This window comes from Hermetia illucens, chromosome 3 (genome assembly GCF_905115235.1).
Source record: "Hermetia illucens chromosome 3, iHerIll2.2.curated.20191125, whole genome shotgun sequence".
Taxonomy (NCBI): Eukaryota; Metazoa; Arthropoda; class Insecta; order Diptera; family Stratiomyidae; genus Hermetia; species Hermetia illucens.
The window spans coordinates 71,509,066-71,525,715 of NC_051851.1; the positions used below are offsets into that span (position 1 = coordinate 71,509,066).

Below are 16,650 nucleotides of genomic sequence, written 5' to 3' on the forward strand. Positions count from 1 at the left end.
GGCATCATGGAAACGGAAAAAAAAAGCATATTTTTTCAACGGTTTTTTCGCAAATAACTCGAAAACTATGCATTTTTTGTAGAAATGATAGGAAGCAGAAACAAAGCAAAGCAATAATAAGGGTTGGGGGACATTAGTAAAATGCCATCATTTATAACATTAAATTTGGAAAAAAATATTGTAGTAAAAAGATTTTAATTATCCTTTTGGGATTTTATTTGTTTATAAAAATTCAGAAGAAAGTTATGCGCTTTAAATAATTCACATAACTGCATTATTGTACGCACTTACATACTAGCTGCATCTTTGAGAACGTAACACAGTAAAATCTGAAATAAGAAAATTTGAATAATCGGTTCCACTTTTACTTAGGCAAGATCAACTCACTGGAACATTTTAAACAGTTATGCAAAGTCATTTCGCATGTGTTGTGAAACGTTTTATTCGTTGAACCATCGCTGGCACAAATTGGTTCATATATAGAAACGCATTTCTGGTTGCATAATTTTCTTAATATTTTCTCGGATTTATGCACACATTTGCAAGGTGCGACTTGTTGCCAATGTGTCTCTGAAATATAAAAACATCAAATGTAATTTTTATTGTTCATTATATGATTGGTGTTTTAATTATTCACTTGACATTGGCGGATACCAAAGAGACTTCACTCCTGGCAAATCAGCAACAGATTTTCTCTATTGAAATATGCCCATCAGTTGTACCCTCTTTTCGACTTTCGACTTCAAGGCTTTGCTAGTGTAAAACTGCACACGACCATGAGAGAATTCGATATCCCGAGCAAATTAATAAGACTGACTAGGCTGACCCTGATCAATGTACGATGCCAGATAAAAGGGAGCAGGATCACTTTTGAGATCATTCACCATCAACAACGGTCTAAAACAAGGGATGTCCTATCATACATCCTTTTTAACCTGGCGCTGGAAAAGTGATTCGCGATGTTGATGTAAATGCGAGAGGCACCATCGTCTTCAAACCCATCCAACTAATGGCCCGCACTGACGATATTAGTATTATGGGGAGAACAACCCAAGAAGTACAATCTACTTTCATGCAGATTGTGCTGGGGGCACATTATTGAAAGCGAGGTGAAGTACATGGTGACGTTGCACCAAGGAACAAAGAGGCGAAAACACCAAATCGCACTGGTGAAATGAGGACAAAAAAGATAGAAGAAGACAACTTTGAGACCGCTGCTAATTTCTGCTATCTAGGGTCGAAAATCACAACCAATAATAGCTATGGCGATGAAATCCGACCGTATTTCAGACAGCAAAAACTGTTTGGCTATGGTCAAAGCTCTTACTTACATACAAGACAATGATCTTGCCAATCCTCAGAAACGTGGGTTTTAGCGAAAAAAATGCTAGAGAAGAATCCTTGGAAGAATTTTTCGTCTGCTACATGAGGATGGACGATTCCCTATTCCGCCTTATAGCGTTGAAATTTATGAGATAATACTATCATCTTTTGGTTGTGGATAAAATCCGACTCAATAAGTTGCGGTGGCTGGGTCACTTAAACCAAATATGGTATGATGATTCAGTCCGGAAAATCTATAAGTCTATCGTAGAAAAAAAGACGTGGTAGACCCTATCTGAGACGGAACCATGATGTAGTCCAGGATGCCAATCAGCTTTTATTGATATCGAATTTGTGGATATCGGTTGTTGCGCCATTGATGATGATGATTATATTGATATGAAAGGCTACATCGGAAATTTACATTAAGATCAAACTACGTTGTATAAAACTTAACATCGCTCAAACCACTCTTTTGCTCTTGTTGGTAGGAGTAGATTGGCGAGGTTCAATTTGCGTTGAATTTACTGGCACAGACCATATCGCCGTATCTTCACGGAAAATAGTTTAATGAAGATTTCAGTAGTTCTTCCCATGGTAGTGTGACCTGAAATCACTTTGCTATCCTAAATATTTTTCCCTTGAGATCTCTCCCCTGGGGTGCCAGAGTGGAGTTGGGTTGTTCAGTTCATCACACGCATAGGCCGAATTAGAGACCATCTTCAACCAGCATCATTCAGGCTGCTCCTGCGGCCTCCAATGTGGGCACTTCAATTTGGCTTCAAAACTAGCCGAAAAACTAGATAAGCTTTGCTTTCACCCCTTTTGTTTTGGTCTAAAAACCCTGCAACTAGGAAGAGGGTATAAATTTTGAAAACTATAATTGCATTCTCACATTGAGATGGGGAAAAATCCTCCTAGCAAGAGTCGTTTCATCACTGTAGATACCGGAACCGATATTACTGTCATTCTATACTAAATACAAATTGTTTGTGATAGCCAACATTTCAGTCGATCCGATCTGTTTAAATATTTAGTCATCACCTCTAGCATACATCGATAATCTTAACATCAATGTCCCTGGACATGATTAGCTTCTAAAATATATTCACCAAATGAACTGCGGAGACGGAGATCTTCGCTTAATCAATATGTAAAGGATGGCAAATCAACCAACACAACCAGGTAGTTGGTACTCTTACTCGAGTAGCTCGTTCATCTTTGGAAAAGAAAGTTGTTGTGTCATATAATTGACACTGAACGAGTTGCGAATCGCCCATTCGGTTAGCGAACACGCCAGCGCTTATCAGCCTTTTGACGCTATACCTTCATGTACATCATTGTTGGACTGCTGAAAGCGTCAAGATAGTGTTGATATACGCTGACGATAATCCATCAATACTCGAGGAGAATCATCATCATCAACGGCGCAACAACCGGTATCCGGTCTAGGGCTGCTTTAATATGGAACTCCAGACATCCCGGTTTTGAATTCCATATCCCTAAAAGCTGTCTGGCGTCCTGGCCTACGCCATCGCTCCATCTTAGGCAGGGTCTGCCTCGTCTTCCTTTTCTACCATAGATATTGATTCGAGGAGAATGGAGAAAAGAAAACGGCATGTTTCACGTAAGACATATTGCCTGTTTCGGTACCCCAAGGTAGAATCACCACAGGACGAGGCGCACAATTGGAGGCTAAACTCGATAAGCCACTGGCAGAGATGGTGGTTGCAACAGGACGTACATCATAGCGTATCACGGAACTTCAAATGGAATGATTAAGAGCTGGTATCGATTAATGTAAGTAGCGATCAAGTAAAATACAACAGGTAATGGGTCGACATTTCGCTTGGTTATGAACTTGCCAACTCTGACCGAAGTCGTCGACTTAACACGAAAACTTCAAAATTTTGGTGCACAGAATTTTGAACAAGGCAAGATCAGGAAGTTGTTAAGACATTAAAGCGAAGTACCTTACAAGGTCATCCAAAGAGTACGAATCACATCTTTAAGATTGAAGTTGAAGCCACGGGCATCACAATTACCATTCATAGACTAAAGCTGGCTTGCACTGAGGCTACCTTGAGACCAGTAACGACTTTGTCAGCGAAACTACATGCGAGCAACAACTATACAGGATCCTTTTGTACCATGAGCTTTCGAGCACGTTTCCTCTATGTCATGGGCTACAAATATTCGGGATTCGCCAGTTCCACGACCCACCTCACCGCAGAAGTCGAAAATGCAACAAGACCGATATCCTCAATCCCACATCTAAATTTGGATCAGCAAGCCAGCTTCCTTTTACATACAAAACCTCCAGGGAAACAGTATCGTTGTCCCATGCAATCAATTTTTGCAATATAAGGTCGCTAGGAGGGGATGATGCAGAAGTGGAGTGGAAAGGGCGCGGAGTTTGGTGATAGACCAGCACATAACAGAAAGTTTTCCTATAAATAAATAACAGTCATGAAAGACAACATGGTGAAGTAATGGCAGTTTCAACCTGAATAATCTCAAACAACTATTGAAAAACAAGTTAATTTTTATAGTTTTCTATTCTATTTTAATTAATAAACAAATATTGGTACCTGTACTATTGCAATTCCTCAACTCCAGCAAGCAAATATTTTTGAACCAACTATATGATCCTCCATTTGAACCACAAACATAATTTTCGTCGTCCGGGCAAACGTTTTGGCAAGTACTGTTTCGAGCGCAACTAGCTAAATCAACCTTGCGCCATTCTGTAATATTGTGAAATTCAATAAGCTTAGTCGAAATAAAAGAGGTCAATACTTTCATATTCACTTACTTACGCCGTCGACACATTCCCGTTCACTTCTTTCACAATTATTCCAGAAGAAAGTAAAAATATGTCCATCGGAAGCACATATCGGAGCTGCGTGGTTATCACAGTTTTTCTTGCAAGTTTCAAGGGTTTTGTTAGTTTTCTTTTTGCAGAATATTAGTTTGACTTCATTCCAATGTGTAATACCCGCTAGAAAATATAAAGTATCTATTTGTAGTGTTTTTATTTAATTTATGCCATAAATAGATGTGGAATATCATAAAGTGAGTATTAAAGGATTCTATTCTAGCAAGTATATATTTATATAGTGTCCCGTTTACGATAGTAGAAATTTTAATGGTGGATAGCATCATTGTTTGAGAAAAATTGTTCCATGAAATGGTATCCAGCTTTTAGCGTTACAGATTTATAGCGTGTTTCGTAAAAAGTGTCAAAAAGCTTGGTCTGCCCAACAAAATTGCAATTTTCCAATACAACAATCGTTTAATCCTAGATTTGATTCCATTTTCGGAAACTGGGTATCAAATGAAGGATTAGTACTTTTCGACGCTGGTCTTAGATTTGGCATTTGTTGGAAAGGGGGGGAGTAGGAGAGGTCGAAAGTGATGATTTCTTTAACGGACCCATTCTCAGAAACTACCCAACCGAAAAATCTGAAAAAAATCATGAAGCTGCCTCCAAATGGTATCCAGGCCTCAAAATACTCTCCATATCCATATTTGCTACAAATAAAGTAAACAATAGTATCTTACTATAATATATTTTTGGGGAAATTGCGTAAAACTATTAAGTATATCCTTGAGTCATAAAAAGTTGTAGTAAATAGATTATAATGTGAAGCATGTTATTTGATCAAAATCATATAATACTATTACTCACAAAGTAACAGCAGCTCAAAGTTGACTTTACCGTGAAAATTTATTGCAACTAAATATTAATAACACACTAAAGTGAGTAGTTTGACATGCTAAATGCATATACGTACAAATGGGATAGTTCCGCATTCAAATAAACTCACAGAACACACAAACAAAACCTTTGTTATATGTTTTCTAAGCCGAAATAGTAATTCACACCCTAATATATCATCATCATCATCATCATCATCAACGGCGCAACAACCGGTATCCGGTCTAGGCCTGCCTTAATAAGGAACTCCAGACATCCCGGTTTTGCGCCGAGGTCCACCAATTCGATATCTCTAAAAGCTGTCTGGCGTCCTGACCTACGCCATCGCTCCATCTTAGGCAGGGTCTGCCTCGTCTTCTTTTTCTATCATAGATATTGCCCTTATAGGCTTTCCGGGTGGGATCATCCCCATCCATACGGATTAAGTGACCCGCCCACCGTAGCCTATTGAGCGGAATTTTATCCACAACCGGACGGTCATGGTATCGCTCATAGATTTCGTCATTGTGTAGGCTACGGAATCGTCCATCCTCATGTAGGGGGCCAACAATTCTTCGGAGGATTCTTCTCTCGAACGCGACCAAGAGTTCGCAATTTTTCTTGCTAAGAACCCAAGTTTCTGAGGAATACATGAGGACTGGCAAGATCATTGTCTTGTACAGTAAGAGCTTTGACCTTATGGTGAGACGTTTCGAGTGGAACAGTGTTTGCAAGCTGAAATAGGCTCTGCGGGCTGACAACAACCGTGCGCGGATTTCATCATCGTAGCTGTTATTGGTTGTGATTTTCGACCCTAGATTGGAGAAATTATCAACGTTCTCAAAGTGGTAGTCTCCTATTTTTATTCTTTCCGCTTGACCAGTGCGATTTGATGTTGTTGGTTGGTTGGTTTTCGGTGCTGACGTTGCCACCATATATTTTGTCTTGCCTTCATTGATGTGCAGCCCAAGATCTCGCCCCGATTGCCGCCTGCTCGATCTGGATGAAGGCAGTTTGTACGTCTCGGGTGGTTCTTCCCATGATGTCGATATCGTCAGCATAGGCCACTAATTGGGTGGACTTGAAGAGGATCGTATCTCTTGCATTTACCTCAGCATCACGGATCACTTTCTCGAGGACCAGATTAAAGAGGACGCATGATAGGGCATCCCCTTGTCGTAGACCGTTGTTGATGTCGAATGATCTTGAGAGTGATCCTGCTGCTTTTATCTGGCCTCGCACATTGAACAGAGTCAGCTTAGTCAGTCTTATTAATTTCGTTGGGATACCGAATTCTCTCATGGCCGTGTACAGTTTCACCCTGGCTATGCTATCATAGGCGGCTTTAAAGTCGATGAACAGATGGTGCAACTGTTGTCCATATTCCAACAGTTTTTCCATCGCTTGCCGCAGAGAGAAAATCTGATCTGTTTTTGATTTGCCTGAAGTGAAGCCTCTTTGGTATGGGCCAATGATGTCACCCTAATATATCCTATGAAAAAAACATTTGTTAATTATAATGGTTTATAAAACGAATTCTCACAAGGCAGAAAAAAAATGCGATGATTGTTTGTCACTTAATATGACATTACAGGACGAGTAGTTTGAATCTTAGCTACGTGAAAGACTAGTGTTTGTTGCTTTCTACTTTTGAAGTAATCATTCAGTCTTTAACAGAAAGGAGTGAGAATGTTACGTAGTAACGTGAAAGGACAATCCGACAATTTACCTTACATTTCGGCAGTAATGGTAAGGAACTATAAAGCAACTTCCGACAAGTGCAATGTCCCCGAAACGAAAGGTCTAAAATCAGAAAGATCAGTATGCGGTTAAATGCCAATTAATTAAAGTAAATGTGTTGTAATGTTGGCGCCAATATCTGTCTCCACCGATGGCTTCAAACATATTTTATAATTTCGAAATTTCGAAAATAATGCGAAGTTAAGGTTGTTGTACAGTGTGACAATTTTAAAAATCGATCGTTTTCCTTTACATATTTCGAAAGTATAACATATTGAAAATGGACAGTTTAAATTTCAGAATGAAATTCCAAATATCTCTGATGTTATAGAGAAGAGGTATGAAACGCGTCGCAGTAGGTATAGAGCTGGAAATTAGCTCGCTGCGACTTTTTCAATCGTCCCTTCTATATAATACCTTTGAACCTATGTTGTTATAGTTAGCTAACTATGGTTTAGGCATCATGTAAAAATATATATTATTGGAAAATAAGGAATGGAGACTGTATACGAGAAAAAACTTTGGAACATCTCATTAGTAAGTTTTGTTACGAAAAATCTATTGACAACTTTAAACGCGTTTTACTCGAAACCGCGTTTTCAACGTTTCGGGGAAGCACTCACAACAAAACAACGTAAATAATTTTGTTGAAATTTGAATTCCTTATTCTGTACTCCCATGCCGATATGCGAAACCTCAAAAACATTTAATTTTATAATAATATTTTTTTTCAGCAATTAAAAATAAAAAAAACCCCTATTTTTAAAATTATTTTTCACAAATCGTAATTTTATTACTTTTAAAAAATATTTGTACATTTTAGGTTCCGCATATTTCGACAAGTCTACAAAACAGAAACAAATTTTAAATGGCGGTGAGAGCGATTCAAACTTTGAAAACCTTATTGAAAACCGAAAACTGTGTGGATGTCCTTTACCCCACAAAGGATAGAATAGGAGGTACACAAGATATTAATGAAGGAAGCATCAAGAATGACCGAAGTCTGGTGGGGAGAAAGTAAAAAAAGAGTGTAATATACCACGTCCCGCTGAGTCATATGATGGAGTTAGGGTAGGTGCCTTATCTTGGATCCTACTCTTTGAACTCTGATATGACCCGATCTGGTGATATTATAGCCATTGTTGAATTTAGCAAGAAGTTTGTGTGAGAGAATTTTTATGGATTGCCAGTTCTTCGCATTTGATTAACTCAATTCTCACAGAACACCAAGAGTAATTGGTCGGAAATATCAGCTCTCCACAATTAAACCTGTTAGCGGCAACTCTAGCCACTCTCAATAAAACTGACATCTCGATGATTTGACTAGGACCGCTTTACCCTTCATCCACCGTTTAGCTTATTAAATTTATTTAGTAATTCGAACTGGAATACAATTTTACGCTAGATGATATGTAGTTCCTACTTCGCTTAAGCGGGATTTATACTAATTTTCAAGAAGACTGCGTACAAGAGATTCGTTTTCCTGCACAATGCTCGAATTTGTATGATGGAAGAAAAACGTTGCGCATGTTTGACATTCTCACATCACTTGTGCGTGAAGAATTCTTCTAGTATTTGTGCCATGTATGTGATGCAGTGCATTGGTATATTATAGTGGCTACCCGGTTTTTTAGTCAGCCAAAAAATTAAAAAAAATCCCTTACCTGTTTTGAAAAAATAAACGAACGGGTATGTGCTTCGCTCTTGAGAGCCAAATTTAAAATATAAACCGCATTAATGTTCACGCCGCTACAGAAAAGTCTGCACAATCGGAGAAGGATACCTGCCCCAGGAATGATATTCAAATCATACTTAGAGATTTTAATAGCCAAATAGGGGTGGAGTCCGTAAACAGGCAATGTGGTGGCTCACATAGCTTGGATGAAACTACCAATGATAACAGACTACAGATTACCCGACTGGCAGTTGCGCATGGAATGGTTCTTGAAAGTTCCTGATTTGTGGGAAAAGCGGCCTTCAAACTTTCAACCAAATCGATCATGTGCTAATCGAACGGTGCCACCTTTCAATCTTGACGAATGTCAGAACATATAGGGCCAATAGAAACAATTCGAAAAGTACAGGGAGTAACCGCACCACACTCAGATGTTTTACCAACGAGTCAGCTAGATAAAACCTCGATGCTCATCTTGCCGAGACAAAGAGGAAAACCTGATGACGCGTTGAGTACTTTGATGGACTGCTCAATAACCAACATATCGGCGAGGTAGAGGTCCTTGCTGTCACCAACAAGCCAGGAAGAAGCAGTCCCCGCAATTTGTCGGCTTGAAAATCATAAGTAACCAGGAGCCAATGGAATTACAGCAGAACTGGTCAAAAGTGGAGGCGACCAACTACATCAACCGGTTCATCAACTGATGTTCAAGGTTTGGGGCAGTGAACCAATACCTGACGATTGGCAGCGGGACATTATTTGTCCCATAAATAAAAAAAATGTCCGAATAGCTGAGTGGTTAGATCATAAGGCTGTCGTACGGAAGGTTCCGGTTCAAATCTCACTAGTGGGAGTGGAATTTATCTCGTGAGTTGACGTCGGATATTTCTGGGTGGTAGACCCGTTTCAGTAATTGATAATATAATGGAATGATTTGTGGTGTGATGCTCTAGCATGTGTATATGCTATTGGTGATGAGTATATGATGATTGCTAATTCTCATCATCAATTTTATGTATTATGACTTTATTGATTATAATGCGATTGTTATCAAGCTTGCCAGGATCTTTCTTCCGGAGTCAACCAGTCAAACTATGCGATAGAGTTTAAGCTATATTACTCCCAAATTTTGCGCTTCAACAACAAACGAGGGGATTCAAGTAAATTTCTAAAAAATAGTAATTTTCCACGCAGGAGAATGAGATGTATTTTGAGGCTTATATTTCGTATAGGAACATCATTGTGATTTTTTCTGATGTTTTTGTTGCATAGCTTTTGAGTAAGTACTAATTAAACTTTTTTTTTATACCCCACACGACCGTATTCTGGAACAAGTCGGAAAATCTCAAGCTGGACGCTTCAGGTATGAAAGGTTTTGTATATTTCTTCCATAAAGACATTTGAGTGTGCATTTATCCCATTAGTACCTAGCACGTAATGTGCGCATATATTATATGAGAATATCCATATTCAGGTGATATTGACTTTCAGTCTTGAATTTGCAAAGAAGTGACAACTTCGACCTATTATAACTTTGTTAATAATAGTGCCATTTTCACCAAACTTGGTAGGACCAATGAATTTTGTTTTGGGATGAGCTTGTCCTTAGCCCACCTTCTACTTGATGGCGGGCTGCACATATTTGGGAAGCAACTTACTTCTGCTATTCAGGACCTTTTCCTATATTAGAGCCTACATCGTTGCATCGTGGTGCCAGCATGAACTTAAGGCGGTTTTGCAGAAAATTACTAAAAATTATCGTAATATACTGTTATTCATTTTATTTGAAGAGATATTTGTATCGAGGGTATTTCGGAGCCTAGGTACCATATAGTGGCAGCCTATTGATTTTTTTCAGATATTCCGGCAGAGTAGTTTCGGAGAATGGGCCCCTTAATGAAATGATCACTTTCGACCCCCCGCACTCCCCACCTTTCCAACGAATGTTAAAACTAATACCGGCTTTGGAAAGTATTAATCGAGACCTTTCATTTGCATGTATGGGGACCCTATAGAAACCCTAACAATAATGTATCGGTAGCCGATCCAACAAGTGGAGCGGCGTTCTGGGCTTCCGGGGACCAGGCCATACAGGAATGTATGAGGTAAAATTTCAATGCATGGCCACAGAATAGGGAAGTTCACTGACGAATGTAAGAGGGCGTTGCCCCTTGGGGGCTTTCGCGGAGTTAGATATCATATTAGCTAACGATGGTCAGGTTAATACTTACCGGAAAAGGGGGTCCGGTTCAGTTGTGGATCTGACTTTTGTTAATCCTTCACTAGCTCGCGATATGTCCTGGAAAGTCAGTGAACAGTACACCAATAGTGATCACCAGGCAATACTTGACCTGAAGAGCAGGGGTTCAGGGTTTGTTCTCTCAAGGGAACACAAGGGGTTATAGTCTACATATGTGGCGCGGCAGGATTCGCAGCATTCGAAATTTATTTCGAATGTTGCGAATGCGAACCAATAGATGGCGCGGAACTTTCCACTTTGTAGAGCTCGCCACGGGAGTGGAGGACTAGCGAGGAAAATGTGCCATGAGAACCACATGGAGACGGATCGTTCTCTTCTGCCTCTAACCTTGCGATAGTCGGTTGTCTTGCGGTGCAGTTTTTGATATTTTAAACTCTTTCGTTCCAATTAGTGGATTTTTCATTCGTAATTAATTTAAACTCTTTCGTCACAATTAATGGAGTTTTAGCTTGTGCATAGAGAGTATCGACATGTATAAATAATTCTGATCAAGTATTTACGGTTGTTTTCGTATCCATTATTTTGGGCAATTTCAAAGCCAGCAATCTGCGCTCAATACAAAGTTAGCTAAAGTCAATACAAAGTTAGTTAAACATACATCTTTAGATGTGGCTGTAATACCTCCAGTAACAAAGGAAGAAGTACTAGAGATTTGCGGCTGGGAGACAACTCCCGGGGGTTTATCAGGCCGGTAATTCGGCTTAGGTATGGCCAGATCAATAGCCGACGCCATCACACTGGTCACTGGTTTAGCTGAAAATGCAATGCATGGAACGGGTGGCACTAGCAAGTATTGTGCTGTGATTACCCTTGGTGTGTAAAATGCGTTACTCTGCCAATTGGAATCTTATAAGGAGGTCATTTGCGGCGATTGGTGTACTAAGTTACTTAACTGCGCTAGTCGACATCTACTTAAGGCTCTGGTACGACAGGGCTCTGTGCTGGGGCCGCTATTGGGGAACATCATGTATAATGATTTCCTCAATGTCCCAGTTGCTAAAGAGGTAACAATAGTGGGTCATGCCGATGACATAGCGATGATTGTTGTTGTAAAAGATCTGGCGGATGTGGAATTGTATTCATCCGAAGTAATCACTGTTATAAAGAAATGGCTGAAAGATGCAGGTCTTGCACTCGCGGAGGATAAAACAGAGGCGGTGCTTATCACGAAACCACTGTCCGTATCAGAATGGGGAAGCATATCATCACTTCAAAGCTAGCAATTAAATACCTTGGAGGGATGATAGATGCGAGGCTGAATTTCAAGCAGCATTTACAAAATGTTTCCACCAAGGCGTCCAATGTTAGCATGGCCCAGGCAAGGATGATGCGAAATGTTGGGGGCCCACGATGCACTCGTAGACTGTTTATAGCTAGAGTGGTGAGTTCTTACGGGAGTGGTTTTAGTAGGTAAAAATTCCACACGCTGGAACATGTGTACCAGTGTCTTTGGAAGATTTCCACCTCCGGAAAAAAAGACAGGCAGACAGATAGACAGACAGTAAATCGATTTTAATAAGGCTTTGTTTTACACAAAACCTTAAAAATGATATACTTCCCTTTCGCATGTATGGAAAGCTCTTCCTTAATGAGGGGAAGTCACATTAGGAGGTTCTTAGAATCGAATTTTATTATTGCATGGATCATTAGCTTAGCAATTTCAAAACACACTGCAGAAATTCCAAAACGAGGAGTGATCAAGTGACTTGATATCCTTACAAAATCTTATTGCGTTAAGGAAATAGCGTATTTATAAACATTTGGCGTCAGTCCCTAATAAGAGTGGAATTACATTATTAATAAATTAAGCGTGATAAATATCTTCATATCTAAAAGGGGACTTTTCAAACAATTTTATTTTGAAACACGTTTTTCTCAAAATGGCTTTTTTCACATTTGCGGAATTTCAACTCAAAAAGTAATAAACCAATCAGTATGAAATTCTCCACAAAATTACGAAGAATATGAACCAACATTTGGAATATCATATTTTTAACAGGTTTTTTTTTGCATAATTAGTGAAAATCAGTTGAAATTGGAATCGCTGCACGTCTGGCAGTTGGAGAACTCTAGTTGCGATCATCAGCAGATAAACGGACAAACAGACATTGAATCAATTAACAAGGACCCCATCTCCCCGCATCGAATTCGACCATTGTTAAAAAGAGTATTTTCCAGAATACGCATATGAAGTTGCTCTTTAATATTGGTTGGCTCACCTGCTCGTTCCTCACATTTGAATGAATCGAAAATACATTTGTTTGTAAATAGTTTGTAATTAGTTCCATTGGTAGCACAAACAGGATCAACTTTAAAGGGACACGGGTAGAAGCAGCGCAACGGTGGCAACTGTGTTGTACTCGTAGAAGAGCTTTCTGCACGTTGAACTTCCACATTTTTCGGTTCATCTCCAAACACTATGCCTGCTGGTGAAATCAAAATTGTCAATAGCAAAAAACTTTCACTCGAATGATAGATTACTTTCTAGAATAAACGTAAAAATAATAGCGAAAAAAACCATCTTTGCAAACCCCATGAGCAAAGTTTTGTATCGTATCCAAACCATTCCACGGTAGACTATCATTTTCTTTTGAATTCTCAGATACTAGCTAGTACGCTAGAAATTCGGCTGTTTGTTAGAACAGGTGTTGCAGCCATTGTTATTTGAATTCTTTTTGTTTCTTCTTTGTTTTTCCCTTTTTGTTTTGGCCTAAATCTAGTAAATACTCTCTTATGATTGGAGCAACATGAAATTACATGTATGTGTATATACAACTGGGAAATATGTACCATATATATTCTATTGTTGACATAGAAAAAAATAATTATACCATTATTATTGGAAACTGCTGAGATAGTAGAGCAGCAGATCGCGATAACCGTGTCCATTTTTGCACGAGTTAGGGGTGGATTACTTTCAAAAATCTTTGGTTTTTCCAAAAGTCAGAGTAAGATACTTTTGAAGAAATTGAAGTAATAAAAACTTATTGCTTCTTTTTCGTTGGTGCTAGTTAGCACTGATGAAGGGAACAAGTGGTTCCCGAAATATCGGTATTTGCAAGAACAAATATCCACACCAACGAAAAAGAAACAACAAGTTTTTATTACTTCAATTAATTAATCGTTGGAAACGCCGCATAATTTCACTCTGATACTTTTGAAGGTTTTAGTGCAGGCCTGTGCTCCAGACATTTAATTCAACAGGGGGTAGGGTGAGGGCTGGAAAGTGGTCATGTTTTTCGGCCGACCGATTCTTAGAAACTACCCAACCTAAAAGTTAAAAATATATATATAAATATAATACTATTATTTTTAATAATTACTGTAAAGCCCCCTTTAAGCTCATCATAGAATAATGAAATTAATGCAAAATTATATCATCATCATCAACGGCGCAACAACCGGTATCCGGTCTAGGCCTGCCTTAATAAGGAACTCCAGATATCCCGGTTTTGGGCCGAGGTCCACCAATTCGATATCCCTAAAAGCTGTCTGGCATCCTGGCCTACGCCATCGCTCCATCCTAGGCAGGGTCTGCCTCGTCTTTTTCTACCATAGATATTGCCTTATAGACTTTCCGGGTGGGATCATCTTCATCCATACGGATTAAGTGACCCGCCCAGCGTAACCTATTGAGCGGAATTTTATCCACAACCGGACGGTCATGGTATCATAGATTTCGTCATTGTGTAGGCTACGGAATCGTCCATCCTCACGTAGGAGGCTAAAAATTCTTCGGGGGTTTCTTCTCTCGAACGCGGCCAAGAGTTCGCAATTTTTCTTGCTAAGAACCCAAGTTTCCGAGGAATACATGAGGACTGGCAAGATCATAGTCTTGTACAGTAAGAGCTTTGACCTTATGGTGAGAAAAAGTTTTTGTAAGCTGAAATAGGTTCTGTTGGCTGACAACAACCGTGCGCGGATTTCCTCATCGTAGCTGTTATCGGTTGTGATTTTCGACCCTAGATTGGAGAACTTATCAACGGTCTCAAAGTTGTATTCTCCTATCCTTATTCTTCCTATTTGACCAGTGCGGTTTGATATTGTTGGTTAGTTCGTTTTTGGTGCTGACGTTGCAAAATTATATAGGCTATAATATAGAACAAATTTGGTGAAAACACTATAATTACCAAAGTTATGCTAGGTCAAGGTTGCTGCAGTGAAATTTCTAATACCTTCAATGTCAGTAGCACGCGAACCTAAATAAAAATATTATGGCATAATATATGCATATACATTACGTACTAAGCACAAATGTCCACTCAAATATTTTTATATAAAAAATACACAAAACCTTTAATTTCTGAAGCGTCCAGTCTACGGTGATCCGACTTGGTTTCAGTTGATTTCTCGAAACTTACGTTGCAAGGCGGACTGAACTATGCTTTGTTTGCAACTATTTGTGATGCTGCAAAACAGGACGGAATCGGAATCGGTGTTAATCAGTTAGATTCTCTACATGTTGAAGTGGGGAAAGATCCATTTAGGGGGCGGACAGGCTGCTCACAGCGAGGTGTTCTCCCCTTGTTATAGCTCCTGGCAATAGACACCTTACTGCGGTTCTTGGAGGATGCAAAATTCTTTGCGTAAGCATTTGTGAACTATGTAGCCTTAATAATTATCGACAAGTTTGCGGACAGATTATGTAGCCGTTTGAATGCAAGTTTGCAGATTCACTTACAGCAGCAGCATATTTGCATTCGTAAATACGAATAAATTCGTACGACCATTTTCTATGAATACAAATATATTCGAATTCGAAAAAGTGAATATTTTGGTATTTACACAAGTGAATATGTATTTTCATGTCCTAAAGTGAATACAAACGTATTCGTATTTACGACTACGAATACGAATTCTATTAGGTTAATATTTCCGCGAATACGATTTTTTTTGTATTGGAATGTGGATAGCGAATATTATTTCCTAAATGATCTGACCATGTTCTACGTATTTAAGGAGGAGTTGGACTTAATATCCAATAAGAGAATTAAAAGACGTTGCAGGTGTAGACAAAAAAGTATGTACATATAAACTTGAAAGATATTTTCAAGCCCGAAGAATTGGAAAGCAAAGACGTTCTTCTTCTTTTGTAGTCATGTCAGGTAAATGTCTATGCTTGGATCAGACATCAGACAGACAAATGTCTGTGTCAGACAATTGTCTGTTTCAGATATTCTGTAATTTGAGGACCAGTTGTCCTCTTTCTTATTGGGTTTTCGTTTCTGAACATGTCTACTACTCGCAACACACTCCTAACATGATCAGTGCCAGCATAAAACTCACCAACCGACCACGTATACGTTACCGAAACTTACACTGTCTGGATACTCTGTTGGGATTTGTTGATAGATCTAAGAAAACACCGCTAGATCCTCGCAAACGTTGCATTTTGAACACTACTAAATTGAAGAGTGAATTCCCCAATGTCGTTGCAACCGTCTGCATACAACGGAACATTTCTGCTTTAGTGTGTTCAGAATTTCATCTACATCATTTAACATTGTTCCGGTAAACCCTCTGCACTTTATTTCGTACCCGTCGGCTGGTATTATATGGCATGACATGGTATTAAGTATGCTCTTAGATGCCTTAACCTAATTTGCCCCAAAACATGCGCTCTCTTTGCCGTTGCTCTCCATTTTTTAGAATCGTTGCTATGAATCTCTTTCCGATTTCACAGAAGGGTTCTGATCTTTTCCTAGCCAGCTCGTCCACTGCCTTATTAATATCTAATAAAGCATGGGCTGGACCTTATTGTGCAAACCGAGCGTATGCAGTCTATTGACGCATTCATATACTACCTCAATAACCACTAGGCTGTTGAGCAGAATGGCAATGTTCTGCCCTCATAAGACCCGTGGAATTTGAAGAAGGTACATCTATCTATCGGTTTGGCATTACTTCTTCATTCTTCTTCTTAAATACTTCTTCTATTTATAAATAAAAAAT

General features: G+C 39.2%; 1 protein-coding gene across 2 annotated transcripts; it reads right to left on the reverse strand.

The window, feature by feature from the left end:
- Nucleotides 1–174: 174 nt before the first annotated feature.
- Nucleotides 175–13,314, reverse strand: LOC119652298 (agrin-like). 2 transcript variants are annotated; one of them, XM_038056297.1, is made up of 6 exons: nucleotides 13,180–13,275; nucleotides 12,918–13,121; nucleotides 4,139–4,324; nucleotides 3,915–4,070; nucleotides 388–570; nucleotides 175–329 (listed from the first exon to the last, which is right to left on the reverse strand). In XM_038056297.1, exons 1-6 carry the CDS (start codon nucleotides 13,262–13,264, stop codon nucleotides 295–297), a joined length of 849 nt encoding a protein of 282 aa, XP_037912225.1. In that variant the 5' UTR covers nucleotides 13,265–13,275; the 3' UTR covers nucleotides 175–294. The 2 variants fall into 2 exon arrangements, with proteins under 2 accessions (XP_037912225.1, XP_037912224.1); XM_038056296.1 differs by having other exon boundaries at nucleotides 176–329; nucleotides 12,918–13,124; nucleotides 13,180–13,314.
- Between the last annotated feature and the right edge of the window lie 3,336 nt (nucleotides 13,315–16,650).